The sequence below is a fragment of the Halichoerus grypus genome, chromosome 9 (assembly GCF_964656455.1).
Source record: "Halichoerus grypus chromosome 9, mHalGry1.hap1.1, whole genome shotgun sequence".
Classification (NCBI taxonomy): domain Eukaryota; kingdom Metazoa; phylum Chordata; class Mammalia; order Carnivora; family Phocidae; genus Halichoerus; species Halichoerus grypus.
Window position 1 is genome coordinate 50,926,124 of NC_135720.1, and position 17,204 is coordinate 50,943,327.

At 36.8% G+C, this 17,204-nt stretch overlaps 1 protein-coding gene across 1 annotated transcript in view; it reads left to right on the forward strand.

Moving 5' to 3' along the window:
* The window catches only part of AK9 (adenylate kinase 9), a 133,318-nt gene that overhangs the window by 62,690 nt on the left and 53,424 nt on the right, over nucleotides 1-17,204 (forward strand). Inside the window, exons 17-21 of the mRNA XM_078055862.1 lie at nucleotides 218-374; nucleotides 1,207-1,321; nucleotides 3,086-3,159; nucleotides 6,090-6,248; nucleotides 17,008-17,097. Of these exons, the coding sequence (XP_077911988.1) occupies nucleotides 218-374; nucleotides 1,207-1,321; nucleotides 3,086-3,159; nucleotides 6,090-6,248; nucleotides 17,008-17,097 (595 nt within the window). The remainder of the gene's footprint in view (nucleotides 1-217; nucleotides 375-1,206; nucleotides 1,322-3,085; nucleotides 3,160-6,089; nucleotides 6,249-17,007; nucleotides 17,098-17,204) is intronic.

The following is a 17,204-nucleotide window of genomic DNA, read 5'->3' on the forward strand; positions in this document are numbered from 1 at the left end:
TAGATAGCTTTATTGCTTTAAAATTGTCTCTTTTATTTTTATTTTATTTATTTTATTTTTTAAATTAAGTGTCTCTTTTAAAATTAAGTGACTTTTTTTTCTTTCGAGTCAGAAGAATTCAAAAGATAATTGGTTGGGGTCTGCAAAAACGATATATCAAAGTAGTATCCTTGACTTCTCTGGCTGTGATGATAATATCAGTTGTCCTTTTTCACAGGTAGTTGAAGAAAACACGAATAGGTTTTCTGGTGCCCCAAAGTATGGAGGATGGATACTGGACAACTGCCCTGTTATGAAAGAACTGTGGATAGTCTTAGTCGAGAAAGGAATTATACCTGATTTAGTAATCTATTTATCAGATACAGAAAACAATGGTTAGTAAATATTTATCATGTAAATCTGAAAGTGAAGATTCTATTGCTGATAATATGTTTAGTTAAAATACAAAATGGAAAACTCTTCCCTCTCCCTAGTTACAAATATCACCCCAGCAATCCCTTCACAACCTAGAGGTACACAGAATGAGGCATCCACTCACCAAGTAGATGGGCAGGAATGGTGTGCTGGATCATTGGATGTTCCATCAGGCCCTTACAATTATTCTTTGGAGCTGAGAATTTAACACCCCATTCTCAACCAGCACTCTAACTTCTAAATGAAAAATATATAAGGCTGAGAGTAAAGACTATATATTAGTCCTTAACACCTCAAATGGGAAATATTAAAGACATAAAGATAGCAGAACTAAATTTTAATTATTCTGTCACTTTGAAAAAAGCTATAATAATCAAAACAGTATGGTACTGGCATAAAAACAGACACCTAGGCCAATGGAACAGACTAGAGAGCCGAGAAATATACCCATACATATATGGTCAAATAATCTTTGACATAGGAGCCAAGAATATTCTGTCATCTTGCCTTGTAAGGAAATATATTTGAAAAGAGAGTTTCCAGGGGGAAAATATGATACACCACCTCTTTTCATGTTTTAGTTATTTCTACCATGCCGATATATACCTCTTAGAAAGGATTTCAGACAGTCTCGATATTTTAAAGAACCTGGACTCTATTTAGATAAATGCTTAAAGGGAAATATATTTGGATATAGGCAGGAACAATTTTTTGTCATTAATTTCTAAACTGTTTCTCACTATATTTTATAGAGCTTCAAAATTAATGTTATTCTCTTTATCTGTATTTCAGGGAAATATTTACTTAATAGACTGTATTTAGAGAATAAGACTGAAGTTGACTCTAAGATTTTAGAAAGATTATTAGATGAACTGCAGAAGAAAAAAAAGGAGGAAGAAGCAGTAAGGTAAAATATGTCTGGCATAATAAAACAAGTTAATGAATCTTTTATAGCTATTACATATCTACTTACAAGTTACATTTATGAAATGTCTTTAATATCAAAACAGTGGTCTACTAAGTAGATCCAATTCTAACTAAATTCTAAGAAAAACAGTAGGCTTACAAATATTTTCGGAGTGTCTAAAGTACTGAGTTGTGGATGTTTTCATGGCCCGAAATCAGACTTATTCTAGAACAAGCGTCTGCTCTCAAAAGACACTGAAAAAAAATGAGCACAGGTAAGATTATTTTTTTTACCATATTTATCTGTGACTTAAATAATTTTACTGACCAGTACCCACAAATTGAAAAAATAATACGATAAAAAGTAAATGAAAGGGGCGCCTGGGTGGCTCAGTTGGTTAAGCTTCTGACTATTGGTTTCAGCTCAGGTCATGATCTCAGGTCATGAGAGCCCTCCTCACCCCCCACCCTCACCCCGTGTCATGGAGCCCCGCCTTGGGCTCTGCACTCAGCAGGGAGTCTGTTTGAAATTCTCTCACAGGCCCTCCCTCTGCCCCTCCACCACCCCACCCCCCCGCTCACAGTGTACTCTCTCTCTCTTTCTCAAATAAATAAAATCTTTTAAAAAAAATGGCTTTAATTATTGTTTTCCTGACATATCTCCATAAGTGTAGTAATGTCTTTTGAAGACAATAGAAGTAACTAGATTTTCACAGGATGGGGAAAGGATGCAAAGAACACTGAATATGGAGAATGACAGACATGTAAAATAGGAAAACTGCCCCAGAGTGGGTAGCTGATATGAATGAGCTCTACTTAACTCATCCCCTGTTGAATACTTGATACAGTTTTTTGATATTATTTTTAAAAGATACAATCAACATTCTTATACATGTTTCTTCGTGCAGTAGTATGCCGACTCCCGAGAGCTAAATTCCTAGATATAGAATTTCTATGTCAGAGGTATACACATTTTAATTTTTAATAAATATTGCCTTTCTCCATCACTTTACTAGTTTTCCTTATACCTATCTTCATCATTAAGGCAGGCTTAGTGTTTCAATCCTAATGAAAAATAGATTCCCTCCAGACATTTAAGTTTCCATATTTCAAGTCTCTTCAAATTTCATTATTACAATGTTGAAAAGAAAAGAAGTCAGGAAATAATTTTTTCTGATTAAAAGATAATTATCTATTTATTCAGTATAGAAAAGTTTTTAATGCAAAAAAATAATAAGTAAAAGTAAAAACTCTCATAATGCCAGCATCCAGAGATAATTCCTATTAACAGTTTTGATTAGCATCCTTCTAGGCTTTTGATCATCATTTATATAAACTTTAAGTACAAAATTAAAATTGTATTATACATAGTCTTATATTACACTTTTTTTTGTCACTTAACATATTTTGTGAACATTTCTGACTTATTCAGAAGGGAAAATGGTACTTCTCCCATTTACCTTTTCAGCTTAGAGTTGGACAATCTTTTATTAATTTTGACAGATTTCCTAATTAATAGCCAAAATTTTTTAAAGTGTAACATTGCAACTTTTCTTAACCAAAAAAAAGGAAAAAAACAAACCAACCCTGAAATTAAGTGGCTTCAATATGAGCAAATTAAACATTTACATTGTAAAGTTAAAGAGTATAATGAACATTATACACAATTTACCCAATTTTTTACCACTATAGGCCTCAAATCCTAAAATACTGTAAGATGTCTGAATTTCCAAAGATGATTAAATTTTGGACCTTTTCCTTTCAGAAAAGCTGCTGAAGAAGCATTGAGAATAGAAGAAGACCAAAGGCTATTGGAAGCTATAAGCGAGAAAGCAAAAGGCAAACACAGATTTATATCATTAATAATGTGTCATTTAATTTTGTTTTGTTACTGCCGGCAACTGCAGTATTTCAAGTGAATTACAGACAGCATGACCGTATTTCCCAGTTTGCCCATGAGAGTCTAGGTTTATGCTATGCCTATGGTACTGAAATATTTATTTGACCCACTTTCATTCTCAGTGTTCCAATTTGGATAATAAATTGTGTGGTCACTAGAGCAATGGAGTCATAGGAAAAGACCTCCGACACAAATACCTACGCATGCTCCCTCTGCGGGTCCACAGCAGGAAGCTCAGCAGCTTGTCTTAAAATGCTGCCCTTGTCATGTAGGACACATGGATGTTGGAATTACTTCTAGTAGAAGGATCCTGCAGAAGTTGAGAAAACAGCCAATCTCCTGCTATACCCATTGTCTTTGAACTGAAATTTTCATCTCCATTATACAAGAACTTACTCCAACAGTTTCTTTTAAGACTGAAGTTCTTAACCTGGAGTTCATGGATAAAATTCAGAGGTCTGTGAACTTGAATGGGAAAATAATTACGACTTTATTTTCACTAAACTTTACCTGAAATTTAGTATTTCCTTCACTTAGTAATTAATATAGGCAACAAGCCATAATAGTATCAGCAGTATCTTGACTTTGTTACCAATAGAAACTAAGATATTTTCATGTCACATTATAGTTTTATATATCCTCTTTATGCTAAATCACGATTCCAAAATGATGGTAGTTATTAGACCGGCTGCTAGTTCTTGTTATTTAATGCATTAGTAAAGATGCATGAATTTCCTATGGCACAAAATTTATTTTGATATCTTCATAACTGTATTTCAATATAATTGGTTTCTTACGTATTTTATTTTATGGGTTTGAAAGCATTATTCTAAGGAGGGTCCGTAAGTTTCACCAGACTGCCAAAAGGGTCCATGAAACAAAAGAGTGAAAAGTATCTATTTCAGTTTTCCTTTGTTGGCAGCAAGCCACCCCAAAACTGTAAAACAACTATCATTTTTATTCTGTACACTTTTCTGTGCGTCAGGACTTAACACAGGGCTTATCTCTGCTCCTTGAGGAGCTCAGTTCAGGCTTTGAGTGGACACCTTGGAAGTTGATCCTCCAGCCCCAGGCAAGCCTTCAGAGACTTCAACCCTGAAGGACATCTTCATTGACTTCATGAGAGACCAAGAGCCAGAACCACCAATTAAGCTACTCCCAAATTCCTGACCCCAGAAACTGCAAGGATGATACGTGATTATTGTTGCTTTGATCACTAAATTTTGGAGTAATTTATTATGAAGCAATAGATAACTAATATAACACATACTTGGTAAAAATCATAGATAGTATAAGGATCTTAGAACACTTTTCAGTCCATTCATAACTTTTCTGGTACACAGGTTATCCATTAGAATTCTAGAAAAAGTATTAGAACTTTTTACACTTCTCTGCGTCATTATATAAACTCTTCCCTAATATGGATAAGAATTCAAAATCAATAATTTACATGTATGCATATTGGAAGTTTGTTTTTTACTATGAGAGATACATTGTGAGTTTTTGCTGTACAGCATATAATTTCATCCCAAACCCTAGTAGGATTCAGCAAATGCTGTTTCTTCCTTGTGTGTATCACCATAAATTCCTCTATATGACACAAAAGAGCCATATACTAAGAAACCACATGCACTGTAGTCCTGATACAGACCCAGACCTATAAGAACACTTTTGTTTTTTTTAGGTATGTTTTGCTTTTCTTCTTTTTTTTTCAATAATTTTTTATTATTTATTTGAGAGAGAGACAGAGAGCACAAGGCGGGAGGGGCAGAGGAGAGGGGGAAGCAGGCTCCCCACTGAGCATGGAGCCCGACATAGGGCTCCATCCCAGGACCCTGGGATCACGACCTGAGACGCTTAACAGCCTGAGCTACCCAGGTGCCCCAAGAACACTTTAAGTTGCTTTGCTCTGGGTGCTTAATCATCCAGATTCAGATCAAAATTCGGATGCCAAAGGTATCTCATACGAGATAGTCTTGGAAGGTACTCACTGGGGGGAGAAATTTCCACAGGAGTCCAGAAAACAGGCTCATTTTTTTTTTTTTCATATCATGTGCACAGAAATATCTTGTTTTTCAACTTAATGAATATATTAAAAGGAATTGGGAGATGGGTTTTCTGACACCATTTACCCCATCTTCTTCCTGAAAGACTTCCATGCAACTACATAAAGCTTGGAATTGTGCTTTTAAAATTTACATTTGACATATTGATTCCATTATTTGTAATTAGGTATAAGAAAATCCATCATTATACATTAAATCTAGCCTTGTACTGCTCAATGAAAATATAATGCAAGCTGCCTATGTAACTGTAAATTTTCTAGTAGCTACATAAAAAGTAAAAAGAAACAGGTGAAATTAATTATATTTATTTAATATACTATGTCCAAAATATTATTTTAACAATCAGTGCAAAAATTACTGAAAATATTTCACATTCAGTTTTTCAAACTAAGTCTTTGAAATCCATTTTGTATTTTATACTTGCAGCACATTTCAATTTGGATTAGCCACATTTCAAGTGTTCCAATAGCCACACGTGGCTAATGGCTCCGTGTCAGACAGTGTAGTTCTATCCCTATCCTTACTGAATGGACTTTGGGCTGGTTCCAGTTTTTTACTGTTAAAACCCTTAGGCTGCTGCTCCCATAGCATTCTGAGCACATGCACTACACTGCCGCTACGTTTGAATAGATGAAATATGTAGACAAAATATCTGTCTCCCTCATCAAACCCCATGCTCCAGGAGGGCAGGGCCATTCCTTATTCTTTGTTTTGGCCTCAGCACCAATCAGACTATCTGGCACCCAATTAAATATTTGTTGACCTAAACTGAATAATAATTTATTTCTCCTCATTTTTTCTAGAAGTAGAAGAGGCTGAACCGGAGGCTGAAGAGGAGATTGAAGGTGAGGAGCCTGAAGTTCAGGAAGGGTCTGAGGCCCTGGAGGTAGCTGAGGACACCAAGGGATCCTTACCTGAGGAGTCTGAAGCACGTGAGGTCCCTGAAACAGAACCTGAATCAGGTTAGACTCTATTGAGGGCCATGTCCTTCATTCTACTCCTGTCTATTGGGTGTGTCTGTGTGTGCACATGCATGTATTTGTGTCTTTTCTACATTAATAAAATGGAAGCAGGTGAAGAATGGTGACATGAGCTCCCAGGGAGCAGCCATTTAGTCCAAATCACATGGTTTGTGGTGTGGTAGGAAAGCCAAATCTTCTCTGCCCTGGTACCGGCAGTCAGGAGCAGGGTCAGTCATGTAATCTGTGAGTCACATGGTTCAAAAAGCAGGAAAAAGTGCTTTTTTTTTTTTTTTTAAAAGATTTTATTTATTTGAGAGAGAGAGAATGAGAGAGAAAGAACACATGAGAGGGGATAGGGTCAGAGGGCGAAGCAGACTCCCTGCCAAGCAGGGAGCCCGATGCGGGACTCGATCCAGGGACTCCAGGATCATGACCTGAGCCGAAGGCAGTCGCTTAACCAACTGAGCCACCCAGGCGCCCCAGGAAAAAGTGCTTTTAAACATACTAAAATGTAAAGCTTTTTCTTTTCTTCCATGGCCTCTCTCTCAGCTTTTCATGGTGCTTTTTGTTTGCTAATTAATCTCATTCTAAGTAGACGAAAATTTTAAATTTTATTCATTGGCATGAATTTTACTGTTTATCTTTATGTTGTACAAAGCTATTTTTAAATGCAAATATAAGAGCATTTAACTCATATGCTCTAATATCACCAAAATTACAGTTTGTATTTTGCAGCTTGGACATAAATTGCATTTCATTCTTTTTTTTTTCTTTTTTGAGAGAGAGAGAGGGAGCACAGGAGTGGGGGAGGGAGGGGCAGAGGGACAAGGAGAGAGAATCTTAAGCAGGCTCCACGCTTAAGCAGAGCCTGACACAGGGCTCCATCTCACAGCCCTGAGATCATGACCTGAATCAAAACCAAGAATTGGCCACTTAAGCAACTGAGCTACCCAGGCTCCCATTATACGCATTTCATCCTTAACAGAATACCAAGTCAGTTTCATGCACAAAACTAACTGAGCTTTTTATTTCACTTCTTAATATGCACATATGTTCTATCGACACTCTCTAACTTTAGCTTACTAATGATTAAGGAAAGACTGAAAGAAAGGGAACCCTGGGTTGCCCTATCTTTTCCTTTCCTTCTATGTCATCGTTTTCAGCCCAAGTGTTTAGCTAATACAGGAAAGTAACATGAGTAAGAAAGGTTCCTTGGTTATTCATGTCTCTGAATGTTATCACCTTCTTTCAGCATCTGAAGCAAGTTCTAGTTTAAAGGGAAAGTGTGGTCTCTCAGAGCTGCTCCCCTCCCCCCACCAGTTGGTCACACTTACATCTCTCATACGTGGTCCCCTGGAATTCTATGGTAATGACAGGGCATCAGGAATGTTCATGAGAACGTGAGGGCAAGGAATGGCAAACACAGACTGTGCATATCTCTGCTCACATGCCCTCTCTTTTGTCCCTTTGGAGCCCCTTTGGATTTTGCTTACAAAACAGTTCAAAGGTAAAATTACTAAAAATTTCAAAATGACAGCCAGAGAGCATTAATCTAAGTGTGAAACCATTCTAAGCAAAAGACCCTGTGCAAGTGCACAGGTCCCACACTCATTAAGCCAGCTCTACTTCAGAGGTCCAGTTTGGTGGACTAGTGCAGGGCAAGAAGGAGTCTATGGGCAATGAAAGTCACTCTTAGGACCAGAGAGGATCTTAAAGCAGCAAGATGGGGGACCCCACTGTGGTGGCAATGAGGCACATAAATACTTTCAAGCTTGGTTAGTATTAGATTAGAAACTAATCCTACAAACTAATGGTCTTCAGATACCTGCAGCTAGATGTCACTCTGGAGCAATTAAGGGCTGGGAACCTGCTATTAGCTGGTAAAAGGACCAGGACTAAGACGAATTTTTACAACGAGAAATCTCAAGTTCAACAAAGATCATTTTTACTACAAGGTTGACATTAGCTTTATGGGACAATAAGTATAAAATCAGATCCCTTGCGCCAGACAGGGGAGTTAGCAGGATGAAACACGCAATTTCCTTTTAAGAGTCCCACACCTCTATTGACTTGAGCTCCTACCCAGAAACTTCATTGTTTTTTATTGTTTGTTTTGTTTTTTATTTAAAATCAATTAATTAACATATAGTGTATTATTAGTTTCAGAGGTAGAGTTTAGTGATTCATCAATTGCATATCACACCCAGTGCTCATTACATCATATGTCCTCCTTAATGTACATCACCCAGTTACTCCATCCCCCAGCCCCCTCCCCTCCAGCAACCCTCAGTTTGTTTCCTATAGTTAAGAGTCTCTTATGGTTTGTCTCCCTCTCTGATTTCATCTTATTTTATTTTTCCCTCCCTTCCCCTATGTTCATCTGTTTTGTTTCTTAAATTCCACATATAAGTGAGATCATATGATATTTGTCTTTCTTTGATTGACTTATTTTGCTTAGCATAATACCCTCTAGCTTAATTCACGTTGTTATAAATGGTAATATTTCATTTTTTTTGATGGCTGAGTCATATTCCATTGTATATACATATACCACATCTTCTTTATCCATTCATCTGTCGATGGCCATCTGGGCTCCTTCCATAGTTTGGCTATTGTGGACATTGCTGCTATAAACATCAGGGTGCATGTACCCCTTCAAATCACTATGTTTGTATCCTTTGGATAAATACCTAGTAGTGCAATTGCTGGGATGTAAGGTAGCTCTATTTTTAACTTTTTGAGGAACCTCCATACTGTTTTCCAGAGTGGCTGCACCAGCTTGCATTCCCACCAACAGTGTAGGAGGGTTCCCCTTTCTCCGCATCCTCGCCAACATCTGTCGTTTCCTGACTTATTTTTAGCCATTCTGATTGGTGTGACCAGAAACAATTGTTTTTTTCAGTACCTAATCAATTTCACTGATAACAATTATTCCACCCACCTACATTTTGTAAGAAGAGAGGCCATAAAATACCAAAAGAAATAAAAGAAAATGACATCCATTAAATATGACATGTCAAACATATCCCCATAATTCCAATATCCACAATATCTCACAATTAGTATTTACTAATGTAACAGGTCTAGGGGACAATTTAGTTTTGTTGCTTTTAATCTGATTATTTCCCCCAGGGAACCTACTTTGGATGTTTTAAAGCCAGCATCCTACTCTAGTTAGGGTCAATTCTAGCCCAATGCTAGACACTATAGACATGACTGGACTTCTCCAGGGCAGGTTCGCTTCTGTAAAATGGGTCTGTTTTGGCCATATTGAACGATATTCTGTTTCACAGAAGGGCTTGCATCTGGTTTAGCCAGTGATTACTTCTTCTAGTCAAGGGTCTCTTTTTCCACAAAGTCTTCTCTTCTAAATTACTTAAGGGGGCAATTTTTTTTTTTCACTTAAAACTGCCCTGTCTAATCACAAAAAGACAAATACCATATGATTCCACTTATATGAAGTACTTAGAGTAGTCAAAATCATAAAGTTAGAAAGTAGAATAGTGGTTGCCAGGGGCTTGAGGGGTGGGGAGAATGGGGAGTTATTATTTAATGAGTACAGAATTTCTGTTTTACCAGGTGAAAAAAGTTATGGGCTGAAAGGTTGTGACGGTTGCACCGCAATGTGGATGTATTGGATACCACTGAACTGTATACCTAAAATGGTTAAGAGGGTAAATTTTATGGTATATGAATTTGCCACAATGAAAAAAAAAGAAAAGAAAAAACTGTTCTAACATAAATCCATTACTTTTGGAATTTTTAAACTTTATCCAGAGTAATGATGGCTGCCAAAGATATGTCCACATCCTAATTTCTAGAACCTGCAGATGTTACCTCATTTGGAAGAAAGGTCTTTGTAGATGTGACTAAATATCTTGAGATGGGGAGATCATCCAGGATTATCCAGGTGGGCCCAAAATGCCATCACAATTGTCTGTATACAAGGGAAGTAGAGGGGCTTAGACTCGCACTCAGAGCAGAAAGCCATGTGAAGATGGAGGCAGACGTTGCCATGATGCAGCCTCAAGCTAAGGAATGACGGCACCCAGAGAAGCTTGAACAGGCGAGAAGTGATTCTCCTCTAACACGGCAGAGGTGGCACAGCCCTGCCAACACCTTAATTTCTGACTTCTGGCCTTCATAATTGTGAGAGAATACATTTCTATTGGTTTATTTTATTTACCAAGTTTGTGGCAATATTTTGGCAGTCCCAGGAAAATAGCCAGAACAGGATTTTTATGCCTCATGCTAGAGAACAGATCTTTTCCTCTGTCATGGGCCACAAGGTAATCATTACCTCTGTCAATACTCAGGAAGATTGAAGCTTCATCTCAAACCTGTTGTCACTCTAGCCTTCTTAGAATGGAATGACATATGTATTGCTTAGAATCAGCGCTTTAAAGGTCATTACCTTCAGATGCATTCAGAGGCTAGTTAATCACCTTGATCATTCCCAAATTGTTCTTTATGTACTAGTTAGGTATAGGCAAATTACATGGAACTTGCAAGAAGCTGAGCTTAGAGTAACCATTGGCTCTCATCACAATGCTTTATTCCAAGCACTTCACGGTCCTGTAATAGAGCTGGCTATTAATAAACATTAGGAAATATATCCTTTTAACAAATATTTATTGAATTCCTTCTAAGTGCCAGGCAAAACAACAGGTGCTGCCCTAGGTACAAGAAACTCAGCAATGATCAAGATAGTCAAGGTCCCTATCTTCAAAGAGTTGTCATTCGATGGTGAAGAATAAGAATAAACAAGTAAATAACTAAAATCATTTATGATAGTGTTAAGTGCTATGGATAAAATATATGAAGACACTAAAGCGAGCCTGGGATCTAGTAGGTGCTCAATAAATGTTTGTTGAATGAATGAGCAAGGTGGACACCAGTGGGGTGGTTTGGAAGAGGCAAGACTAAACATTATGGCCAAGGAAGAGTGTCGTCTGAGAAGATGATCCTTGAGGCAAGGCAGAAAGACTGAAAAGGATCTGTGCAAAGATCTTTCCCCTGCAAAGGCTCAGAGGTGGGCACAATTCCATGGGCAAGGAAGAAATGGAGTGTGACCAGAGCACAGTGAGCAAGAGGGAAGGGGAAGATGAGATTGGACAGCGAGGCAAAGGCCAGAGGCTTAGGGAGTTTGAAGCTTTCTCTAAGTGCAGGTAATCGATATGATCTCATTAATATTTCTTAAATTTCACTTTGGCTGCTATATGACACCTTCTGTCATTGTTCTACACCTCAGGCTCTTCATTAAACAGGGTTAGGAATAGTTACCAAACATTGTTTTTATAGGGATAGAAACATTTTATTTAAAGCACCTAGCACGCTGTCTGGCAAGTAGTTGTTGCTTCAGCAGCATTATCACCAGGCCAGCAGTCAGCCTTATATAACTTCAAAAAAGGCCAGAGCTCAGGATTCCTACCCCTAAATAAGGCTAAAACTCAATCTTAACATTCTCAAAATCAATAGTTACATTCCCTCCCCTGATACCAGAAGGAAAGGAACCAACATTTTGGGCGTATACCAGTCAGGATAAATTCCTGGAGCTGGAGATGGGCTCACCCTCCTCAGCCATGCAGGGAAGGGTAAACACCAGAACAAAAGCATAGCTCTGCCAGGAAGAAGAAGACTGACTTACCAACAGTGTCTGCCATAGGATGTATGATATAAAGTCCCCTTCATTGCTCCCTTACTAAATTTTCACTAAATTCCACATTGCTCTCCAATGCTTGTTTTCAATTAGACTGTTGGGGAATGTGTTCGTTTCCTAGGGTTGCCATTAACAAATTACCATAAACTTAGTGGCTTCAAACCGCAGAAATTTATTCTCTCGCAGTTCTGAAGGCTGGAAGTCCAAAATCAAGATATGAATGTGGTCTCTCTCTCAAAATATCTTATTGTACTGTACTCACCCTTCTTGTGATGCTGTAAGATGATAAAATGCCAACATGATGAGATGAAGTGACGTGAGTGATGTATGTATTGTGACGTAACCATTAGGCTACTGTTGACCTTCTGACATCTTGTCATCTGCTTCTGGACTGTGGCTGACTGCGGTTAACTGAAACCACAGAAAGCAGAATTGTGGGTGAGGGGACTCCTGTATGTACAGTAAATGATCTGCATCAAAATCACCTAAGTTTCTGACGGCCAACAGACACATGAAAAGATGCTCAACATCACTCATCATCAGGAACATACAAATCAAAACCACAATGAGATACCACCTCACATCTGTCAGAATGACTAAAATCAAACAACACAAGAAATAACAAACATTGGCAAGGATGTGGAGAAAAACCCTCATACACTGTTGGTAGGAATGCAAACTGGTGCAGCCACCGTGGAAAACAGTATGGAGGTTCCTCAAAAAGTTAGCAATAGAACTACCTTATGATCCAGTAATCACACTACTCGGTATTTACCAAAAAATACAAAAACACTAATTTGAAAGGATACATGCACCCCTATGTTTATTGCAGCATTATTTACAATAATCAGGTTATGGAAGAAGCTGATAGATGAATGGATAAAGAACATGTGATACACACACACACACACACACACACACACACACACACACACTGGAATATTATTCAGCCACTAAAAAAAAAGAATGAAATTTTGCCATTTGGATCCAGAGGGTATAATGCTTAACAGAATAAGCCAGTCAAAGACAAATACCATATGATCTCACTTGTATGTGGAATTTAAAAAACAAAACAAATGAACAAAGGAGAAAAAAAAGAGAGGACAGGCTCTTCACTAGAGAGAGTAACTGATGGTTACCAGAGGACAAGTGGGCAGGGGGATGGGGGAAATAGGTGAAGGGGATAAAGAGCACAATTATCTTGATGAGCACTTAGTAATGTATGGAATTGTTGAATCACCATATTGTTCACCTCAAATTAATATGACACTGTGTTAACTACACTGGAATTTAAATAAATATAAATTTTTTAAAAAGAATCACTTAGGGGCGCCTGGGTGGCTCAGTCCGTTAAGCATCTGACTTCAGGTCATGATCCAGAGGTCCCAGGATCAAGCCCCATGTTGGGCTCCTTGATCAGGAGGGAGTCTGCTTGTCCCTCTCTCTCTGCCCCTCCCCCTGCTTGTGTGCTCCCCCTCTCCCTCTCTCTCTCTCAAATAAATTAAACCTTTAAAAAAATCACCTATGTTTCTTATTTAGAAGGCTCCTGAGCCACCCAAGTTCTGGTTCAGTAAGTCTAGGATGGAGTTTGGGAACCTACATCTTAACGAACACATCAGGTGATTCTTATACTTGCTGACAGTTGAGAACTGTCATAGGAAAAAAAATGAAGGCTGAAAAAAAGTTTTATAAATGGTCACCTTAAGTCATAGAAAAAGCTCGGTATTGTACTCACAAAAAATCTGACCCTGAGAACATAAACTCAAGGATGACTCAGCTGCACAGTGTATCCACAGGTACCAATAAATTGATAGAAAATAGATGAATAGAATAAAGAAATAGACGGATAGAAAATAGAAAAGAGACAACTTGAAATTTGGAAAATGTCCATCAGACAGTGATCTTTGTTCTGATATAATTGATATTGAGTTGTGTGTTTAAAAATCATTCAGGGCAGCTCAGTCTCTTAAGCATCCTACCTCTGATTTCGGTTCTGGTCATGATCTCAGTGTCGTGGGATGGAGCCACACGTTGCGCTCTGAGCCCAGCATGGAGTCTGCTTGAGATTCTCTCTCCCCCTCCCTCTCCTCTGCCCATCCACCCCTGCTCAGACTCGCATGCACTCTCTCTCTCTTTCCCTAAAATAAATACATTAAATCTTTTAAAAAATAAATAAATAAAAATCATTCAGATATCCAGTCAAGTCTGATATGTTAATTATAGGAAACGTAGAATTCATACAAACAGAAAGATGGGAGAAAATGAACATAGTTCTGCCAGCAAAGGGCAATAAATATTTAATATTCTGACATATATCCTTTCAATTTTTCTAAGCATGGTATTTTGTTTTGTTTTGACTTGGCTGGATTCAAGCCTAAGAGAGTTTTTCTCTGGGACACTTCTTAAGTCTTACCACAGATTTATTCTTGTAGATTATGACTGTTCATATTGAAATTGTTGATAAACTTCCTCCAGATAGTTTTATAAGAGCCACAACTCCTCCACACTGTTGAATGCCCACTAGTGGACACATCCACTAGGAAAGGCCTGTCCTTTCCAGTCCACTAGAACTGGCCATGAATTTCCGCAGCTGTTTGGGATTAGGATTGTTGATAACTCCACTGGGATGTCTCCCAGATTCCAGTTTCTCCATTCCTGAGATTTTAGTTTCGATCCTTAGTTCTCTTAATCATCTGACCTATATCTTTGAATAATTTTTTAAGCATCCAGGGTGGTATATTGTGTGCATTCTTGTAAATCTGTTGCTTTCACACATGAAAAACAATTTAGATGCTACTAAATTACTGTCATATCCTTCTCAAAATTCTGCATGTTGAGATTGTACTGTTGTCTTCACAAGGAAAAATCTGATATTGCTTCATTTGTGTTCTTTTTTCTTTTCTTCAGCGATGCTCAAAAGATAGTCTTCAATACCATTATTATTTTTTTTAACTTTACTAGTATGTGAGCAATTTTTCCTGGAATTCAGTGAGCTCTTTTTATCTTCCTACTAGTCTTTGTCTAGCTCAAAATGGTTTTCTTCAATTGCATCTTCATTTATTGCTTGATTCCTTTTTCAGGATCACTTTTTATTATTTTTGGTTAGATAGTTTTTTTTTCTCAACCACATTAATCTCCTTTTCCCTGATAGTTCTTATCTCTTTGTTCTTTTTCTCTGTATTCTTTGGAGAGCTGTTATCCTCCATATGAGATTTATTTTCTGCTTCTTATTGCCTCTCTTCTGATATGTATTTGAATTCTGCTATTGCATTTTAGATTTCCTTCCATTGTTTTCTAATTGCAACTAGCTTTCTTGTATTTCTACCTTTATCTTAGGTTGGTCTCTCTTTCTGCTTCATGATTCCTATTTCATAGGCTATGTTGTCCTCCTGTGCTTTTTGAGTACATCCAGCATGTATTTTCTAAAATTTACTCTGTTTTATATAAGAAATCTTTTTCAAAAGCAATTCTTCATCTAAATCTTTGGATCCATACTCTCTTTCCCTTCATTATAACATCTTTTCATAGGCCTTGTTGTTTTGTTGTTGTTGACAATGAAAGAGACTATATCCAGCTCTAGCAGGTAGAGTAGGACAACAGGAAGGGTAGGTAATTTATAAGAACCACACCCAACCCCCCCCCACACACACACACATACCTATCTCTATATGCCTTTCACTTTAATGTTTTGCCTGGTACTCTCTAACGTAGACCTGAAGGTCAAGTTCATGTGCATTGACCTAGTTCAAGTGGTGATATTTAGTAAGTATTCATCTTGTCTGTCTTTTCTATACTGTGGCTGAATCTTCGTCATTTCTGACTTGCATTCCGTAATTAGTCAGAGAAACTAAGACAGTTTAGAATTCTCGATGTATATTCTTGATGTTCTTGTCTTTGCCATCATTTATATATTCTTGATGTTCTTGTCTTTGCCATCATTTATAATGTTTTTCTTTAGATAATTGAGCATCTTACAATTACACATGTCACCACCAGACCAGCCCAAGGCTTGTCCTCTTCTACATCCTCTCTTTTGAGTATTAATTATAGAATTCTGTAGAAAAAGGACCCAACTATTACTTTAGCTTGGAAGACAGTTTCCAGTGTTACAGTGTTATATATATGTATGTAAATACAGTTACATATAATTATATTGTTAGTATATTAGAATATTATTATTCTAGATATGTAAATATGATTATTATTAATATAATAAGATTATATTATATTTAATCATATATTATTCTATGTATGTAAATCTAATTAAATATAATTATATTATTAGAATATTAGAATATTCCATTTATTAGAATATTAGAATATTCTATTTATTAGAATATTCTAATTATATTAATTAGAATCTATTCTAATGTTATTTAAACTATTCTATTCAAATATTCTAATAGAATATTATTCTAATTATAATTGATATAATTATATATTCTATAGATAGATATATATTATTTTTCATATAATATTATATAGATATAAATTTGTTCTACACAAAATTTGTGTCTCAGAACTAGGAAAGACTATGGGGTGAGAAGATAGATAATTAGTTCTTCCTTCCCTGAACCATCTATGCTGAATCCTCATGTGAGGCATGTCTTACATCATCCAGGAAAACAGTGTTTGTTCTATACCTTCAATAATAATATTGTTGAGATTCTCCTGAGTTTTGCCACACCTACACCCACAGCTGGGACTTTGATATATCATTGTCTTTCCTTGCCACTTTATGATCTTTTGGAGTTTTTCATGGGTATCTTAAGAAATTAAAAGAAATATCAGGAAATGCTAGTCTGATGCCATGTGAACAGAAGTTTGAATGATATTTAACAATAGTTATCCATCAGACTTATATGTGCCATGTGTCAATTATTTTGGTCCATGTCTTTTTATATATTGTTAAATATTCTTCATTTTCTGCCCTATATTCTTAAATATTTAATGCCATACTTTACCTAACAGGAACTGTATTTTCACTTAGACGTAGTATATACAATTAAGCTGTGTTTTGAAATTTTCTTTGTGCCAAAAATTTCATAAAGGAATAATGTTTTAAAATTCAAACCCTAACTATTAGATTTCTTTTTTAAGTATTTGAGCCTGCTGAGGATACTACAGTTGGAACAGAAATTTCAAAAGGATCCAAAGAGGGCCTGGAAACTAAAGAATTATCTGAAACAGGTTAGATTATAAAAGTAGTCAGTGTGTGAAAATACTTTTCATATTCTTTTAGAAAGGGTCCAGTCCCTTATCTTAGGCATAGTACCAACTTCCTACCTATTTCTTTC